The 20,560-nt window shown below is 37.2% G+C and overlaps 1 protein-coding gene across 17 annotated transcripts in view; it reads left to right on the forward strand.

The window, feature by feature from the left end:
• Positions 1-20,560, forward strand: part of ank1a (ankyrin 1, erythrocytic a) — a 158,825-nt gene that overhangs the window by 44,616 nt on the left and 93,649 nt on the right. For 14 of the 17 annotated variants that reach the window (XM_048189809.1, XM_048189807.1, XM_048189812.1 and 11 more), the window contains exon 2: positions 6,821-6,913. The exons of 1 other annotated variant lie outside the window; for it this stretch is intronic. In XM_048189809.1, the coding sequence (XP_048045766.1) occupies positions 6,821-6,913 (93 nt within the window). Of the gene's footprint in view, positions 1-6,820; positions 6,914-19,311; positions 19,466-19,682; positions 19,728-20,560 lie in introns of those variants that run through there. 2 more of the 17 variants (XM_048189810.1, XM_048189808.1) reach the window with 2 other exon arrangements.

A 20,560-nucleotide genomic window follows, 5' to 3' on the forward strand; every position in this document is an offset into this window, starting at 1 on the left:
TGCAAGTTTAAATCTTACAATTCTGACATTATTTTTTCGCAATTACAAGTTTACAACTCACAATTCTTTTTTTCCTCAAAATTGTTAGATATAAACTCCCAATTCGAGTTAATTGCTGACAAAAAGTTGCAATTACCTTTTTTATTTTTTTATTCCGTGGTGAAAACAAGCTTCCATACTTTGGGGCTACCCTGATTTAAGAGAATGAAAATTATCCCATGATTTGCTCACCCTCAAGCTATCCTGGGTGTATGTGACTACTTTCTGTTAGACGAACACAATCAGAGATATATTTAAAAATATCCTTGCTCTTCCAAGTTTTATAATGGTTGTGAAGTGGGGAGCCAGATTTTAAAGCCAAAACAATGCATCCATCTATTATAAATAGGGCTGTCAATCGATTAAAAATTTTAATCTAATTAATTACATACTCTGTGATTAATTAATCTAAATTAATCGCATACATAATTTTTGCTGTGAAAGTATTAAATATTTCAATTCAAATGAATCAATGCAGGGTTTTTCCTGGGTCAAAAATGGTCTTTGGTGGTGACAGACATGGTCATCCACACAAACACTAAAAAATGCCCTACCAACGCGATCTGCGAGCCCGATACTGACAATAAAGTAACCGCCACTGTAATTCTTTCTTGTCCTCTTTGCAAAAAGAAAAAAAAAAGTGATTTTATAGCTTTGTAAGAGAAGATGCTTTTTTTGCTAAACCTGAAAAGTATTAAAAAGTAGCATTTAGAAGTTATATTAACTAATAATATAATTTTCTACCATATCCAGTTGAATGCACCTAGCTAACAACAACTTGCTTTGTTCTAGTTTCACCTCACTCCAGTCTAAACTAACTGATTTTATAGGTAGGCCTAATTTACTACACATTATCATTTAAATAACCTGAAATTATTGTGGATTATTAAGGCTAATTTTACTAACCACTCTTGCTAAATGGGGTAAGCACACTTGTGTTCTCATTTCAGAGTTGTTCGAGTAAATGATTCATTATAGACCGTGTGGACAGATCAGTTGTTGTCATGATTCATTAAAATGAATCTGTTCAAATGAGTCATTCGGTCGCGAATTGGACATTAGCGGACGTTGACTGAATCGCGACTGTCATTAGGACATCGCAAAAGATTTGTCAACACAGAAAACACTTCACCACTGGATAGGATTTTCTTTTTGTTTACTAAAAGTGTGGTTTATGTCAGCTGCACGTGCAGGGCGCCTGTCAGAGAAGATGAGGTGACGTTCTTTTGAGCACTATTCACACCCAGCGGTTATTCAGGAAAAACATTCTCCGAATGCACCTCGTGAAACATGGATTCGGTCTTATGAACTTTTAGCATTGTGTCAGTTGATTTAGATTATTATGTGTGAGGTAGAGAGAGTGCAAAGACGGTGCTTACTTTGAAGACAGAGAGAGCTTGCGCGCACGAGGGAGGAGCTCTGCTCGTTCTGTCCGTCAGCGCAGCAGTCGTCTCCCTCCTTCATTTTACAGTCGAATGGTGGCTAGAACGGCTCCAAGTTCAAAGGTCAATACGGAATGGATTAATCTGCATTATTTTTTTTTAACGCGTTATTTTTTTCTCAGATTAATTAATCGAAATTAACGCGTTATTTTGACAGCCCTAATTATAAATATAATCCATACTCCAGGGGGTTAATAAAGGCCTTCTAAAGCGAAGCGATGGGCTTTTGTAAGAAAAAATATCCATATTTAAATCTTTATTTAAACTGAAATAACTAGCTTCCGGCAGATGAGCGTATGCATACTGCGCAAGTCGACTTGTGCCACAAGAGTAACCCCTGACGCGATGTTTGACGCAGGATGTAGGAGTATCATAAGCTTAGACGCCTCTCACGGTTCAAACAAATAGGGCTGGGCAACAAACTCAAGCTCCTCGGACATTTCTCTTAAAAATTTCTCGTTTTAGACTTCTAATTCGTGACCGGTGTTTTGTTTTGCTCTATCCTCTGCGCTTCCGTGTTCGTCATTGCATCATGCGTCGGGTCAGGGCGTACTCTTCCACCGCAAATCAATGCGTACAGCTGTCTGCCAGAAAATAGAGATATTTTTCTTACAAAAACCCATTGCTTCCTTCCTTAACCATATGGATTATTTTTTATGCATTTTTTTGGGATTTAAAATCTCGCCCCCATTCACTCCCATTATAAAGCTTGGAAGAGCCAGGATATATTTTAATATAACTCCAATTGTGTTTACCTGAAAGAAGAAAGTCATATACACCTAGGATGTCTTGAGAGTGAGTAAATCATGGGATAATTTTAATTTTTGGGTGAACTATCCTTTTAAACTAACTGGAGACATTGGAGACTTTGATAAAGCAATGCTAAGGACAACATTTTTAATCAAATGTAGAAAATGCCTCTACTCTTGCCATACTTTTTGTATCCTACACAATATTTCAATTAAAATTTTCCACCCTCCATTACTGCACCTCATCAACACCAGCTTAAGCACTCTCCCTCCTTCATGTTCTGTTCTCTCGTTGACCTTATTGGCTGACTGTGACTGTCCTTTTCTACAGTCTGCAGCGTAAGAGAATTTGGGTATTTCGAGTGACTTTCTGTTGGGAGGGTATTGTGTGTAAGTGCGTTGCATATCATGTGATAGAAAAGCATGACGGCGAGTGATAGTGGAGTGCGTCAGCAGATGAACATATTGTTCCTAAAAGTTATGAATGTGTCATAGAATGCAACCTAAGCTCAGCAGAAATTAAATATACACTTTTTGGGTGATTAAAGACACTAGAAATATCAACACACTCTCAAAACCAAATGTCATCATTCCTTCCTTTTTTTCACACGTCCCATAATGTCACTGGTGCTTTTATAAACTAATTTAAAAGGTTAGTTTACCCCAAAATGAACATTTTGTTATCACCTCAGTTTCCTGTCATCTGTGATATCAAATCAGTCGCAACTGGTCAGAAATTAATGTTTCTTTCTGGGTTATTTGCATTGTTTTGCATCATTTAAACATGAAATTTGCTTTGACAGAATGTTTCAAACTTAGAGATTAAGACTTGAACATTTGCTGTTGCAAGGACAAATGTCAGTACACCAACGTTTCTGTTATAAGACTGTGTCCAAAAATATTTATGCCTTTATGTATTACCCTGGCATTACCATTGTTCTACAGTATATTGAATTACTCTGACATTGTCTGCGGTCAGATTCTGACTGTGACCTGGGCCTGGTTACAACAAATCATTAGAAAACCATTAGTTATATTTATTTACAGATTTTCAATAACAGTTTTCTTAACTTAAAGGGGACCTGTTATGCAAAATTCACTTTTTTAAGGTGTTTGAACAAAGATGTGTGTGTAATCAACCAGCCTTTAATGGTAAAAGTCCATTTTTGAAATGGGTTGTTCCTATTCTCTTAATGAGTAATGGGCGTAACGTTCAATAAACCAATCAGAGTGTCATCTCCCATTCCCTTTAAGAGCGAGATGTGCTCGCGCCATGGCGGATTGCTATTTACATGGCGTACACGCGATGAGTCCGTTAATATATATGTGTGTGTATTGGCACGATTGTTCAATTAATTAGCCAATTTCGTTTATCATTATAAGTAGTAATAGGCTGAATTGAAAATAGGTAGCCTAATTCTAATACACGCAATGACTATTCATCATTACATTTTTATATTTATGTAGCCTACACAATAATATTCTTTTACACTGTAATCCTTTTGTTTTTAATATTTGGCATGTTTGTGTGATGCGCATCCCTGTGTGTAATAAGCAAAGTCAACGCGCACTGTGGACGCGCCCAGAGGCGCAGTTTCTACTAACGCGCTCTAACAAAAAAATATTGCGCCATTGACTTTAGACTAGGTTTGAGTTGGTCTATGGCGCAGTCTATTTTCAGCTCCTTAAAATAGCAATGCGCCGGCAATGCGCCTGAACACACCTCTTTTTTAGACCAGCACGCCCATGGGCGCACTAACTGGCGCAAATGCATTTACTAATTTAAGGACGTGGCGCTGAACGGGAAAACGCGAACGGCGCAGGACGCATTGCGCCGGGTGTATTATAGGGCCCATAGTTTTGGTAGTATAGAGTGCCTCAGGGATGACGCATTTTTGTCGGCAAAACCCGGAAACAAGTTAGCATTTTAAGACTTCCGGTTCCAACGCCGTCAAGTCTATGTTTTTTTTTAATGGGTTTTTGCTAAATCGCCTGAAATAAGGTCTGTGGTTAACAAAACCTCTAAATACTTTCACGTTTTGATCTATGACATAAAACATACCAGTTATAACCCACTTGTGATTTTTTTAAACTTCTACTGTGTCTTAAAATCGGAGGTTGCTAACAAATTGCTAAAAGGGACTACTTCCTTTGGCAGGGACTTTAGACGTCATCATTAAAAATGGGACATTTGGACAGCATTTCTCATGAAAAAGTGGATAAGTATTAATAACAGCGCAGATCATAATCAGCGAGCATGTTTTTAAATAAAGTTGTTTTTTAAATAAAGTTTGAGGAAGCATGTCATCCCTGATGTGCTCTATTACAGAAACATCTAAGAGGTAGCATTATTCATCAGAACACCGGACTGCTTCACAAACGAGGATCAGTTCAATGCTGGATTTGCACAAAAGTTTAACATGACGGTATGAGTCATGAGAGCTCGATGAGTTGAATCAACTAAACTCCACAACAAATACATAAATTTATCGACTAACAATTACGAAATGTCCAGCTTTAGGGCCCTATAATTTCCGCGATGCAGAAAACGCGGACGGAATCGCGGAATCCAAACGCAATTTAGTATATAACGCGGAATGTCACGGAATTTGTCAAATTTTTGATGAATGAATAAAAAGCAGATCTGTACACTTAAATTAAATCGCGGTATAGACTAGTGTCTGTGAATATTAAACCGCAAAAAGACTATTTAAATATGAATCTGCATGTTTGTGTGTCTCTGAAATGAATGGCGCAGAAGCGCGGTTTCATTTAACACACACACACACACACACACACACACACACTGAAGCACGTGTAATGCTCGCAGTGTTTTCATCGCCTCATGTACGCACAAAATTCATCTTCAAAAGTCACTTCATCACTTCATCAGCATTTTATCGCTTTATTTGAGAAAATCTATCGTCATACCATAAACACAGAGTAACTCAAAGGTCTTGTCAACCCGTCAAAATAAAAGTTTGATTTAACTTGACAGAAACATACTGTTGTACAGTAGAATTTAGATGCGTTTCAATGTAATAATAATACTAACACTAATAGACTTAAAAATAATAATAATAATAAATTATTAAAACTATATTTTTAAGGAACAATCTCAGTTTTTCTTCCATGTTTTAAACAGTAAAGCTCTGTTGTGCAGCACTTTGATAAAAGTAGTTTAATTTCATGATTAAAAGATTATTAAGAATTAATGTTATCCGTTCATTTGATTGCCAGAAAACTTAAAATACACAACAGAATTTCTGAAAAACAAAAAAATATTTTAAAAAATAAATTTTTTAATTAATAAATTTGTTGTTTTTAAGAATTAAATTAATTAGACATTCTTTTTGATTATTAAAATTTTATTTAACCATTAAAATCAAGTCCAAAAAACTTAAAATGGAAAAAAAAAAAACTGAATTTGGGAAAAAATAAAACAGATTTCATAGGGCCCTACAGTTTTATTCTAAAAGTTGTAACTTCTTCCTGAGTCTCTCCATCAGTGTCGACTCCGGTTTGAACAATGTAAGGCTGAACACTGTTACTGACGATCCTCATTTTGGCTGCGTGAGATTCTCCAGCTTTGTTGTTGTTGAGCTGTTAAAGCTCCGCCCTCCTCTGGAAAGAGGGCCGGGAGCAGCAGCTCATTTGCATTTAAAGGGACACACACAAAAATGGCATGTTTTTGCTCACATCCAAATAGGGGCAAATTTGACAAGCTATAATAAATGATCTGTGAGCTGAAACTTCACAGACACATTCTTATGCTTATCTTGTAAAAGGGGCATAATAGGTGCCCTTTAAGGGTTTGCTGCAACTAGCTCTTGACTCTAATTAAGAAAACGTTTGATGAGAGGTAGCCTAATGGTACAGGCTTTTAATGAATGCGACTGAAAACATAATCTAATTGATCATAAATACAATAGAAACAACTGATTAGTTTCACTAAACACTGATAGATTATATAAGGATTAGTAAAGATTTATACGTCTGTAAAATACTTAAATTATTTACCTTTTAGATGCTGTTAGAGTGTCATTATTTATGTAAGTGAATAGAACCACATTTTACCTAAAATGCATACGAATACTCAAGAGATCGCATTGGGTAAATCAATTACACCAGTGCTTGTCAACGTTTTCATTATCTCACTGGTAAAGTGTAACATCTGGACCTTTATAATTCTATCATAATTTCAGTTTGAATAATAGTAGGAAGATATTCCCATAGGGGAAAAACACAAATGAGATCTCAACTGTCTTCCTTGAAAGGAATTGTGGTAATATTTGATACTTCAATGAGACCAACCTGAGAACTCCATTTGAATATCCTCTGAACTATCAATTTCCCCCCACTTTCCTCTCATTCTGCCTCTCTTTTTCATGTTGTCTGCCTTCTCTCATTATGTGAACTGACTAATTCAAGCGTAGGCTCTTTTTTTATTCATTCATGTTAAGAAATAGATGGGACTCTTTTCTCTTCCAACTCTGTCGCTCTCTCTGTATCTGTCTCTCGTTCTCTCTTTTTACCTGAAAAGTGTGAAGTTTTAATGGCTTCTTGTGTTTATGTCGTGTGTCCTTTTAGGCCCACGTCGTTCATCGCTGGCTAATCGATCAGGACAATAGTGTGAGCTCTGAGCTGCCGGATGGCCAGGGAGTGTGGCACTATGATGAAACAGTAAATATCTGCAACATATATCTAAATTTTTATTCTCATATATATTTATATACATATACATATTGTATATGGACGTTATCTGTCACTAGATATGCTTCTGTCATTGTTGTTAGTGTTTTTTGGTGTAGTGGTTCTAATTTCATCCACATTTTTTTCTTGTGAATTTGATTTTAGCACCATAAAGTTTTTATGTAACATTCAGTTTAACAAAAGTGTGGTTTTATTTGAGAGTTACGTATTACTGTTTGGTGTTGGGCTGGCTTTTATTTTAAGTAACGGTAGATGTGGTCGTGGTCCAGGCTGGACAAGTTTTTTTGTTGGTTTATTGTTTATTTGTGAGTTTTTCTATCAGTTTCACCTAGTCGTTTTCTGAGATTTTTTTTTTTTTTTTTTTTTGGTTGCGTTCAGATTTTGAGTTCCCTTTTTGTGATGTGTGGATTATTTTTGCGTTTATCAGTGTACTCACACAGCATAAAAAGAGTCCACGGGCAAAAAGATATTACCAACACATCACATTAGTAACATAAACTACATGGGTAGGATACAACAAAGTCAAATGAACCTATTTTACCTGTGGGTTCTTAAGTGTACTTTTCACATGTTTTGATGTGTTACTCACAAACACTTTATCATGTGAACACATTTGTATCCAGACACCTATGCATGCACTGACGTGTTTTAATGTTCGTACATTATCCACATCTTTCCATGTTGTGCAGTGAGAGCTGAATCTGAGTGGTGAGTGAGGTTCAGTTTGTTTCATCTGTGTTTTGTTTCACATCTGTGCTTGTGGTGTTTGTGTTCATGTGTTGTGATAGTGCTCATTTCATAGTGTGCGTGCTGTGCTGTGGATTTGATGTTTAGTGTAGTGTTAGTGTTTCTGTTTAAACAATGCTTTGACTATCTGTGACTCAGGTAAGTCTCCAGATTTTCTATGTATTGATCTGAATTAAAGCAAGATTTCCAAGTCATCTTCTTCTGATTCATTTTAGAATAGTTTGTAAAACAGTTCTGTTGTGGTCACGAGCTCAAGGATGTAGAGAGTGGGGTAAGATGTGTCACTGTGGGTAAGATGTGCCACAGCACAATTTGTTGTCAAGTAACTGCACATTTAGAAAATCATCATATTTTTGTTTGCATGTCAAAGTAATTTTTCTACATTTAAGGTCAAATTTAGAGATGCACCGATTGATCAGCCAGGGATCGGAATCGGCTCAGTCTCACTTCTTACCGATTCCCCTGCCGATCTGTTTTGTTACCGGCAGCACAGGCAATAACGTCAGCTGCGCGTTCTCGCTCTCTTCTCTCCGATGGCAAAGTGACACACACCCGCGCAGGCGCCTCCTCTCTCTCTCACTCGTCTCATTCGCTCCGGTTAAACAGTGCTTGTATTGTGTTTAATTTCAGTCATTCTCGCAGGTTTCGCGCTCACACCAAAAACGTGCGCACCACTGATCTATATTCGTGGAGCAGACAGGCCATGCTCAGTCTCAAACAGAGACAGAAGTCAAACAGTCACAACAAGTACTAAAATGTGTGGCTTACTGCGCTTAAATGGTCAAATATATAAAACATTTTGTCAAAATGCCCGTCTTGGCGATTATTCAGATAAACACAGTCAGTTTTGGATCGGTAAATAGCTAAGAAAGAGAACGCATGTTGTGTAAAAGTTTTGGGTCCGTTCATAAACTCTTAAAGGGACAGCAGTCCAATATTTCTGCTGCTGTCTATCATGTTATTTAAAGAACAAAAGACAAAGAAAATCACTTTCTGCTCTTGACTGAATACGTTTTATAACTTTAATGGTAAGAATAAATCTGTATTTAATATTTACAATAAAAAATACAGAAATTACAGAATTAAGAAATTAAGGATGTGTTATTTTACATTTGATTACTTTAATTTCTGTAGTATTCCTTACCTGAATAAAAACCTATTTAACCTGAAAAACTTAGTTTTATAGCTCTCTTTATTCTATTGCATTTATTTGTGCTGTTGTTTGCAATTTTTTTATTTGTTCTTGTTTTATTACTGACTTTTTACTCTTTTTTTTTTTATGAAAATAAAACTTTGCGTTGAACAAAAGTAGATTTTTGTATTATAGTTGTCAGAAAGAAAATCGGAATCGGCAAAAATCGGTATCACACTAGCAGATCACACTAACAAAAAAATTGGAAATGGGAATCAGCATCGGCCAAGAAAATTAAAATCAGTGCATCTCTAGTCAAATTAAGTTTAACATCAAATTGTTTGATTATCAACTTTTATTACGAAAAAAAAAATAAAAAATAGTGATTAGTATTTGAAATACTACTGTAGTATTAGAGTTAGAATCAGTATTTAGTATTAGAAATTTTCACTACATTCAAATATTTTTAATATTAAACCTTTTCTGATTGGAAATGTGAATAATATGCCGCAAAATAAGACTGGGATGTGTTTTCCATTAAAAAAAAAAAAAAAAAAAATGTTTTTGTTCTTATTATTTGAAATGTTCATATATTCTCCATTAAATCAACTAGCCCCTTCACATGACACATGTTTTTTTCTTTTTTTGGAGAGGTGGCTGCATGTTATTGACACTTTATTCTAATTCTAGTTGAACACAAACATCCTGAAACATATTTAGGTGTATTGCTTAGAGGACAACTTGCCACAAAGTGGCACATCTTACCCCACTCTCCCCTATATTAAAAGCCCTAAATTATCAATCCAAACAAGCACAATACACAATATGCAAAAGAATATGAGACCTTTTTTAGAGGCTGAAAGATGTCTACACTGGAAGTCAGCCACACATAGAGATGTAACAACAATCATGCCCATTATTATCAACAAATCTGTTCACACTGCAAGTGACGTGGTGGGATGCACCTGGGTAGTTGAGACATAACATGTCTGTGGATTGTTTTTTAATCTACATTAAAGATTATTTAATTTTTTACATTTTACATGTTTCTGTGCTATGCAGTTTTAAAAATACAAATATTCCATGCAGTATGTCAAATAATAATAAGCTGCATGCATAATGATTAATTTTATAATAAGCAAAATAATGTTTAAAATTGTTTTAGATGGATAGCATAGCATTGCAAAAAGTGCTTCATATTAACTACCTGCTTGCAGTTGATGGACACAATTTTTGTTGCACTTCAACAAAAGTTATTTTGCAAATATTTTTTGTTGCAATTATCAATTGGGTGAGTTGATTGCTATTAATTTTAGCTATTTTAAGTCTTTATTAAAAAAAAAAAAAAACGTCTGACTGTTACATCAAAGGTAGTTTCTGGCCATCTAAATTAAAGTTCATCTTTCATTTTATAACCATTACTAACCACTGTTCAGCAATTATTTTATGTGTAAAAATTCTACAATAGCCCATGAAAAATAAAAAAAAACTCACAGCTGATTTTTGGTGTGCGGCTTCCGAAAATGTTTCATTGCTGCATGATCCATCCAACATTGGTCACTTCCAGTGTAGACATGGTCTTACAAATATTATTCTGTCCTTAATGAACCATGTAACATCTGTGTATGTGTTTCTTTGATCAAAATTTTCCCCAATAACTCAAGTATAAAAGGTAGATTTAGATTTAGAAGTCATTATTCAAGTTCTCTGATATGTACTATGACCACAGATTGACTCATGTCACATTTATCAAGCAATGTCATGTTTTCTTGCTCTTATGTCTCAAAAATTAATTTGCTGTTTTCTTAGGTAAATGTCCCTCAATGGATAATTGTGCTTTATTGAATGTTCATGTTACATACTGGGTGTGATGTGAAGTGTGTAAGAGGTTGTTCTTTTAGCCAGATGAAATGCTTTGTTGAAATACAGCTGAAACTCTTCATAGAAAAATGGCAAAGTGATAGACTGTGTTCTGTTCTATCCAATTTAATACCTTTTGCCAAGGTATCAAACAGTGAAGTCCAAGTATTAACTGATGCACCCCACTAAAGTATTAGAAATGTACAAATCACCCAACAAGAGTTTGTTTTTTAAAAAAAGTTAAAGTTGAATTTTAAATTTAAATACGGAAGAGGATTAGGGCCAAGCAATAATAAAAAATAAAACCATCTCGAGATTAAAGTTGTTAAATTTCGAGAAAAAACTCATTAAATTTCGAGAAAAAAGTCGAGATAAAATGTTGAGAATAAACTCATTAAATTACGAGAAAAAAGTCGTGAAAAGTTATGATTTTTTTCTCGTAATTTAATGACTTTTTTCTCATAATTTAATGAGTTTATTCTCAACATTTTATCTCAACTTTTTTTCTCAAGTTTTTTCTCGTAATTTAATGACTTTAATCTCGAGATGGTTTTATTTTTTTATTATTGCTTGGCCCTAATCCTCTTCCGTATTTAAAAAAGGTGGGATTTTAGACACGTAATTTTTAAAAGTGTATGCATTCAATACAATTGAGTGCACTTCTTCTTTTTCACAAGGGTCTAAACCAAAAGTCAAAACCCTCACATACCACTGAATATATGCTTTTGATATTTAAGGAATATTGACTTAATGTTCACCTCTCAAACAACAAAAATTTCTCATACATTAGAAGATTAGTTTTAATGATAAATGAAAGCAATAGAAATCCATATTGCGTATCTAATGGTAAAATATACATTTTTAGAATAATTTAAAATTTTTAGAAGTCTAGAAGTGTTATAAAGTGCTCAGATATTGTGATCTATAGATAGTCAGGCAGACAGGTAGACAAATTGATGGATGTGCAAGTCGATGGATGGATGGATAGATGGATGGACGGACGGAAGGATGGACGGTTGGATGGACGGATGGATGGATTGATGGACGGACGGACGGACAGATGGAAGAATGGACAGACGGATGGATAGATGCTTGGATGGATGGATGGAAGGACGACGGACGGACGGATGGAAGGAAGGATGGACGGACGGAAGGATGGACGTTTGGATTGATGGATACGCAGTTGGTAGAACAATACATTTTAAGGGAGGTTCAGGGGAGATTCATCAGGTTTGCCAGGCAGTGTTCATATTGTCACACTAACTTCTAGTAAAAAGGAACACGCCTTGTACCTTCAATTTGTTTGATTCAGTTGTTCTGTTCTAGCGATGAACACTGAATGCGTGAACTGACTATATTGTGTGGTCCAGGACTAACGTAAGTATTCCTACATTATCATCCTTGTTTGTCTTGAAACAAGATATCTATCTGATTTTATGGGTAGGGTAAGATTTGAGGTTAGTGGCTTGAACAACATTATTATCCACCATAATTCTCTCTCATTTTAGTGGTTGGATATGGTTTCATTTGGGTTAAGGGAAAGGGTTGGGGCTCTAATTGATTGATAAGAATTCTGTGACAGGGATAAGAAAGGACTTTGATCCAGGGATCCATGCCCTGCTTAAAATACAACATCAAGGGATCCAGATCAAGGAAGTCAGCCATGTCTTGATCAGGAAGACAATGCTGCAGTCTTTAACATCCCAGTATTTCATTCTGGTCTTGATTAGGCCCCATTTGTCTCACAAGGACTGGGTGTTGACTTGCAGGATACTTGGCAGGTGTGGTTGCTATGCTTGGCTCTCAGCCTTGCTTGCTTCCAAAGAACCTCTCATTATGTTTGTTTGTGTGTTGGTTGCTTTTACTGCTTTTATTCTGCAGAATCTTTCCTGGAATAACCTAATTAATGAAATTGTTGCTGTAGTCCTATGTTTAAGAGTATTTGTTGGTGGCATGGATTGTATGTCAGAGAAGCTGGTAAAATGTCTTTAAAAGTAAATAAAGGATGAGATGACAGCAGAACCAAGGAGGATGACTGCCTGTAGTCATGCCTTCTTGATTTATCATTTTTAGCATTTCTTACCTTCAGGCTGAGGTAACAGTACAATACATTCCTCATCTGAAGCCTTTATTCTCTTGCAGTTGAAGACTATGTTCAGAATATTTGTCTCATACCCTCTAAAGAGATGGATCAAGATGTCCTCAAAGCACTTAAATGGGGCAAGTGCACTCTATTTCCAACTTTCTTGTCAGTTCCATCTCTGTCCCTGGTTAAGTGGATGATGCTAAATACAGGTGTAAATAGGGTCTAAAACGTTTTGAGCTTGTCCAGTTTCAACCACTTCCAGAGGTAGTCGAAAACGCATTCGACTTGATTGCTTTCATAGCGTAGACGCTCAGGTGGTCGAAAGCGTTCGAACAGCCACAAAAGACTGCCTGCTCTCTGCTTACTGACCTAATGAGTAAACATTATGGGAAGTGCGCTAGCCAGATGGAATTTAAACCTTGTCGGCTGAGGACACAAGTTTGATTTGAAGATGGAAAAATGTACCAAGCACAATGTTCTCTCACCCTTCCTGATTTCTAACACACACTCATCGTGTTCGGCTGGTCTTGGAGCTGTCAGAGCAGAAACAAAAGCTGATGCTCTCTCTATGTTTTTCTGTCATCTCCTTTCACATTCATATGTAAATTGTGTGAGCTTTTGTCCATTAGATCGAAAGATCTGAAAAAAAACCCCATACATTTACCCACCCATAGACCCTCCCCTCGAAGAAATCAGGACAGAAGTGGATGAAAGTGGACAAAAGAGACGTATTAAAATACCATGTGTAAACGGGTAGGTGCCTCCCTCGTCTACACGACCAAATCGACCTGATCGACCAAAATGCATCCAGGTGTAAAAAGGGCCTTTGTGGCAGACATTTCTTGATTCCAAATATCGGCTAGCTTCTGCTGTATACTTGTCTTTAAGAAGCAGTGTATTGATATTGGATGCGGAGGACAGGTAGAGGTATAGAAGAGCCCATGTAGAAGAGGTCTAGAAGAGGCCATGTAGGTGTAGAAGAGGCCCAGGTCAAGCTGGAGTAATCATTCCTGAACAGAAACAGGAATTCCTATCCTGATCCTGGAGGGCCACTATCCTGCAGAGTTTAGTTCCAACCTCAATTACACACAACTTAACCAGTAATCAAGGTCTTCATGATTACTAGAAACTTCAAGGCAGATTTGTTGGGGCAAGTTGAAGCTAAACTCTGCAAGAGTTTGGCCCTCCAGGACCAGGATTGCACACCCCTGTGTTAGGTGATCGGCAGCTGGTTAGGACACTCAACTGATGATAACGTGATGGTGGAGTACAGGAAACAGTTGTGGGTCCCACTTTATATTAAGTGGCCTTAACTACTATGTACTTACATTTAAATTAATAATTTGATACTATGCACTTATTGTGTACTTACATGTTTTACATTGTACTTATATTTTAAAAACACCTGCATGTAATTACATCTGTAATTAATTTCTGTAATTACATTTATAATTACTCTGTTGACCCAACCCTTACACCTTACCCCTACCCTTAAACCTACCCATACCACCAAAGCTTTCCCTAACCTTACCCATATCCCACCTCAATAGCAGCAGAAGTGTTTTGCAATTCAATATGAACCCAATAAGTACATTGTACTTACTTTTGATGTAAGTACATAGTAGTTAAGGCCACTTAATATAAAGTGGGACCCATTTGGGAAGCATCACTCTCTGCCAGCAAACTAGAAGATGCTAGGAAAACATAAAGGCAAGGTTTTTAAGACATTAACTATGAAATATGCTTGCTTTTTGCATCTGCGAAGGCACCAGGCAATTCCAAAGAGGATTAAACCAGGATTAATCAGTTGTCGCATTCTGGATCAAAACTCTTACTTCATGTTTCACCTAAGCCCTTTTTGCTCCTCTTCCTGGTGTAAGCAAGAACATGGAGGAATCTAGTTATGACCATCCATAACTAGTGCAATCTGGATACCGAGGATCACAATTTGCTGTCTGACCATTAACCACTATTAACTCCTTACCAGGACCTACCAGGAGCATGTCGACATAGTCGCCCATAGTCGCTCATGACTTGCTATGCTATAGCTTTATATGTTAGACCTTTGTGATCAATTCAGAAAATGACCTCAGGAAAAGAAGTGTTTCGAACATGTACAAATACAATTAAAACTTTCAAAGTTTAGGTTTGTGTACAGCAAGGTGCTTAACACTGCTGGAGGGACGACTTTGTGAGATAAGGTATGGAAGTTAGTCAAATTGAACACATTGGTATGGACTATCTAGGAGGGTGCTTGTCCATTTACTAGGTGCTCGTCTTGTAAGCCAGGACAATTGTTATGAATTTCACCTTAGCTGGAATAGAGAATCAGGGAAAGGATAGTGTGATGACAAAGTACTAAGGTTCAGTATCAGCTTAGCAACAGGGTTCTGGATGATCACTGAGAAACTGGACAGGACTTGGACTATAATCTGAGCAGCTTGTCTAGAAAGAAAAGGTCTGACTCCGCAGAAAGAATGTATTGACTACACACTGTCAGAAAATCTTGCATTTTCATATTATACCTTTAAAGGTACAACAGCTTGTGAATGGGGCAGTACCTTTAAAAGCACAACTTTAGTACTTTATCTACCCCTAAAACGTATTAAAACATATTAGTAGCTATTGTATTAGTAGTACCTATTAGTACCTATTAGTACAGTAGTAATATGTACCATTAAGGTACTACGACAAACCTTTTAGGAGTGAATGAGGTACAAAGATGTCATTCTGAAGGTACTGCCCCAGATGAGCTGTTGTACCCCTAAAGGTACATTATTTTCTGAGAGTGTGGATAGTATGTGGGATGCATATGACAGACCGTTGTCCAGTGTGGTGCCAAGGTTCTTGGCTTTATGTGTGGGGAAATGACTGTGTTGTCTATGACGAGGTCTTGGCAAGGATGTTTCTTGGCTGGGATGTAGAGCAGTGTGGTTTTCAGTAATTCCACTTCAGATGATGGGCATTTATCCATGCACAAATACTTCCAGACATTTCCAGGTGATAACTTTACTAAGCAATTTGGTATGAAGTCAGAATACAAGTACTAATCTTTGTGGAACACAAATGGGCAGTTGGTGTGTAGATCAAGCAGATCTGGTTATTTCTGTTCTAAGCCTGTAATGTCTCCTTCATTGAGGGTAAAGAGGAGTATCTGGTGGTTCACAGTATTGAATGCTGCTGATAGATCTATAGAATGCATGACTGATGACAGGTTGGCTGCTTTGGCTGTGTTTATTGAGTACTTTATTCAGCGTGATTAGAGCAAGCTTTACGGAATCCTCTGAATTAAGGTTAAAATTAATTAGTACTTGCATATGGATAGAGAGGATGGAGGTGACATTTCAGTGGCCTACAAAAGCAAACTTCATAGATTCAGATTTCCAAGAAATTTAGAACAGTCTTTCAAGAATCGGGAAATTGGAATATGCTACAGCCCTCGATAAAGTGAATTATAATGTGATGGATTGCTGTCATTTCTAGAGTATTGCTTCCATGTTCAAGTCAACTGTAATTGTATATGTAGTGCATGTATTTTTAAATGTTCAAGAGTGCACGTGTTGATGAGAGAAAAAAAAATAGAACTTTTTGATCACATTATTGTAACACTATGTAACAGTTTCTCATTGATGTGTTTATAATTGATGCATGTTAAGACATAATGAACAAGACAACATAAAGCAGTTAGATTAAAGACTGTTTTGTTTCCACATGAATATGTAAGGTGTTAGCATTGCAATCAGCTACCCCACAGGAACTATGGAAAAGTATGTAAACATTACTTTCCCTGGTGTTCTTCTGTCATGCTCTGGGTGCTTTTAGATTAAATAGATACAAAAAAACAAAACAAAAAAAAAGCACAACAGTAGCACAGAATAATCATGTAGGCTCCTTGAATACAGCATCCTCTAGTGTCTTGTACTAAGTCCTTTTTACCAATGATTTGCCATGTCTTCTTAGCATTTACTTAGTACATGCAATTTGAGTAACAAAGAATAACAGTTCTAAATATTTCTAAATATTAATGGTAAGAAATATTTCTAAATGTGTCTTACCATTAAACGTTTTTGTGTTTATATTGAGCTTTTTTTCAGAAGTATTACAATAGAATGTCATCACTGTAACTGTTAAAGGGATAGTTAATCATTTAATGGCCTAGGTTTAGAATTTCTTTAAATAATACATTAAATTGAATTTGTTTTTCACCAAACCTTATATATGTAAACCCCCAGAACCCTTGAAATATACGGCACGTGTTGTGTGGAATCATTCTGTGATACTTTTGCATCTCTTTTAAAAAGCTTGATGCTGGTCTCTATTCACTACCATTATATGGATTAGCGCAAACTGGACTTTTTTTCTTTAATTCTCCTTTTTGTGGTCCATAAAAGAAAGAAGGGCATTAGAACGACGCCAGGGTGAGTAAATGATGACTTAATTTTCATTTTAGGGTGAACTATCCCTTTAATTACAGTGACAACATACACCGATCAGGCATAACATTATGAGCACTGACAGGTGAAGTGAATAACACTGATGATCTCTTCATCACGGCACCTGTTAGTGGGTGGATATATTAGGTAGCAAGTGAACATTTTGTCCTCAAAGTCGTGTTGTGTTTGTTGTGTTAGAAGCAGGAAAAATGGGCAAGCATAAGGATTTGAGCATGTTTGCAAGTGCCAATTATAATGGCTAGACGACTGGATCAGAGCATCTCCAAAACTGCAGCTCTTGTGGGGTGTTCCCGGTTTGTAGTGGTCAGTATCTATCAAAAGTGCTCCAAGGAAGGAACAGTGGTGAACCGGCGACAGGATCATGGGTGGCCAAGGCTCAATGTTCAACGTTCTGCTGGATGTGGATGTTACTTTGACACGTACCACCTACTTAAGCATTGTTGCAGACCATGTACACCCTTTCATGGAAACGGTATTCCCTGGTGGCTGTGGCCTCTTTCAGCAGGATAATGCTCCTGCCACAAAGCAAAAATGGTTCAGGAATGGTTTGAGGAGCACAACAACGAGTTTGAGGTGTTGACTTGGCCTCCAAATTCCCCAGATCTCAATCCAATGGAGCATCTGTGGGATGTGCTGAACAAACAAGTCCGATCCATGGAGGATCCACCTCGCAACTTACAGGACTTAAAGGATCTGCTGCTAACATCTTGGTGTCAGATACCACAGCACACCTTCAGGGGTCTAGAGGAGTCCATGCCTCGATGGGTCAGGGCTGTTTTGGCAGAAAAGGGGGACCAACACAATATTAGGAAGGTGCTCATAATGTTATGCCTGATTGGTTTACTCTCAAACACAAGTAGTGCAGTTATAAGATTGACCCTTAAATTATGGCTTTGATAGTTTAAAGTTGCAATCACATTAGCGAAATTTAGGCAAAATTTAGTCCATTGTCAGTAGCATTGCGATGTATAAAGCACTGCTCACAACAAAGTCATTTTCAAACCAAGCAGCTTTCTGTTAGTCAGCGCAGTGAATTACGCGGCCAACTTGAACCCATTGAGAAATCTGCTCAAGGAAATCTTTTGCCCAAAATTCCTGATCATGTGGATTCCTAATGAAATGACTGGGTTTTGAACTCTGTTGTGGTCACATTAGTGAAATGTCATGGATGCAAAAAAAAGGTCCATTGTCTATTGTCAATAGTGTAGAGATGTATGAAACAAAGCTCACACAAAAGTCACTTTCAAACCAAGCAGAAATGACTGGATTTTGCCCATGAAAGTTCACCAAGCAGCTGTAAGTGTAACCTCACCTTTATTTCTTGAAAGAATCAAAGACGAGTACTCTTGATTCTTGAGTCAACTCAAAGGGCCTTGTGATTCATTACCATTGTAATAAATCCCCTAGAAAGGGAATCACCATGGCAATCCCAATTCCTCAATGCCAGGATGTTTGCTATAAAACTCCCCCATTTTAATTGATAACCTGAATTCAAGATGTACTTTCTCTTCATCTACTTCTGCAACACATTTATTTGGGTGCATACCGTTGGCATAGATGTGCTTTTCCCAGCATGGGCCTAGGAGAGAGAGGACGGAGGGGCCTTTTCAGCCTGGGAGTGACAGATCTTTTATTGAAAGAGACCGGGCCCCCCTCATACACACACACATACACACACACCATGCCCTCCCCATCCGTGTCTGGGCCATTGTCACCAGGCTTGGTACTCCTGAAGTACCCCCCACCCCACCCCTCCAAGGGTCTTTGTCACTGTAAGTCCTTCTGCAGACTGAAACAGTGCCAAAGCTCACATACACACACACATAATGTGTCCTTTTCCCTAAGGCTCATTCAGAAAGGCCCTTTGCTTGTCAGAATGCATCGAGCAGGTCTGCGCAGATCGAGAACGCTCTACGGAATGGACAAATGGGGAGAGAGACGTATGCCATTATCTAGTTTTGGCTAGAAGTGTGTGTGTGTCGATATTGACAGCATTCCTCTGGAGATAAACCCTCTGGCCTCAAAGCCCCCAGCCCCACCCATCCCCTCACAAGTGTGTGTGTGTGTGTGTGTGTGTGTGTGTGTGTGTGTGTGTGTGTGTGTGTGTGTGCGCGTACAGGGGGAAAGGGGCAGTGCCCGGACCCCTACACCCAGATAGTGTAACAGGAAAGCAGTGAGGCAAAGACGTAGCGAGGAGACAGAGAGAAAGAAAAGGGATGCCAACAAACGCCATAATTTTTGGAGTAAGTACAACTTTCCTAAAGATTCCTTCATGTTGTTTTTAGATGTTGCAAAGATTCTCGATTGTTGGAAGCTTGCTCGTGTATCCAACTTACTTTTGCCCCAAAATACTTCACTGTTATCCATGGGGGCATGTTGCTTTTGAACCCCAACCCAAATTATTATATGCAATCATATTTTTTCTATTTGTTTTTTTTTACAAATTATTTTACATTGCAGAGAGAGGGGGGAATCTGCATTGTTGGAAAAGGTTCTATGTTCTAAGTAAGTTAAAAAGATGCTCGTAACATGAAATTGAACTGGTTGTAAGTGTAGTACGACAGAATCAAACTGATTACATTAGATTATGCTAATAAAAGCATTTATAAGCTCCTGAAGATAGCAATTTTTCATTCTTTACATAATGTGCAAAGGATAATTATTTACATGATGTGCATAAAGAATACTCATGGGAATAAAAAGAAAGACTAAGGATAAAAATATTCACTTTTATACATGAGAGAAAAAAGTTAAAAGATGTTAACTTTTTGAATTGTGAATTTAAGATGCTCTTTGTTTGCCGTGGCACGAACAGAAACACCTTTGCACTTGGTTTATAAATTGCTGTTTTCTGCTGATCGGGGTGCTTTTGAAAGAGAAAATCAAAGTCTCACCTTCATCTTTACAAGAATAACAGGAAAGCTCGCATTAGATTCGTTCTTTGATGCAAATTTAGCTTGTCCCCAAAACTTTGGACACTTGAATAACATGTAAAATGACTTTTGTTTTTTAAAATATCAAACTAAGTTGCATCTGCAAACCAATTCTTTTAACCAAATGATGTCAAGATGATTTTAGTGGATGAATGAAGTCAGTTCTCCTCAAGTTCACACAGGTGTCCTACTGTAGCAGAGGAACCAGCATTTCATCACACTAGACATGTTGCACTCGTGTTTGACAACAACAAATTGCCCACTTGCCTAATTTGAAACAGTCTACTTTTATATTAAAAAAACTTTTTGTGAAATGTGAAATGTGAAATGTTTACTTTGTAAAGTGCGTTATTGTTTTTTTTTTAAAACAAATGCTACTTGGTTTGACATTTTGTTGTCTAATGC

The sequence above is a fragment of the Megalobrama amblycephala genome, linkage group LG4 (genome assembly GCF_018812025.1).
Source record: "Megalobrama amblycephala isolate DHTTF-2021 linkage group LG4, ASM1881202v1, whole genome shotgun sequence".
In the NCBI taxonomy this organism is placed as follows: Eukaryota; Metazoa; Chordata; class Actinopteri; order Cypriniformes; family Xenocyprididae; genus Megalobrama; species Megalobrama amblycephala.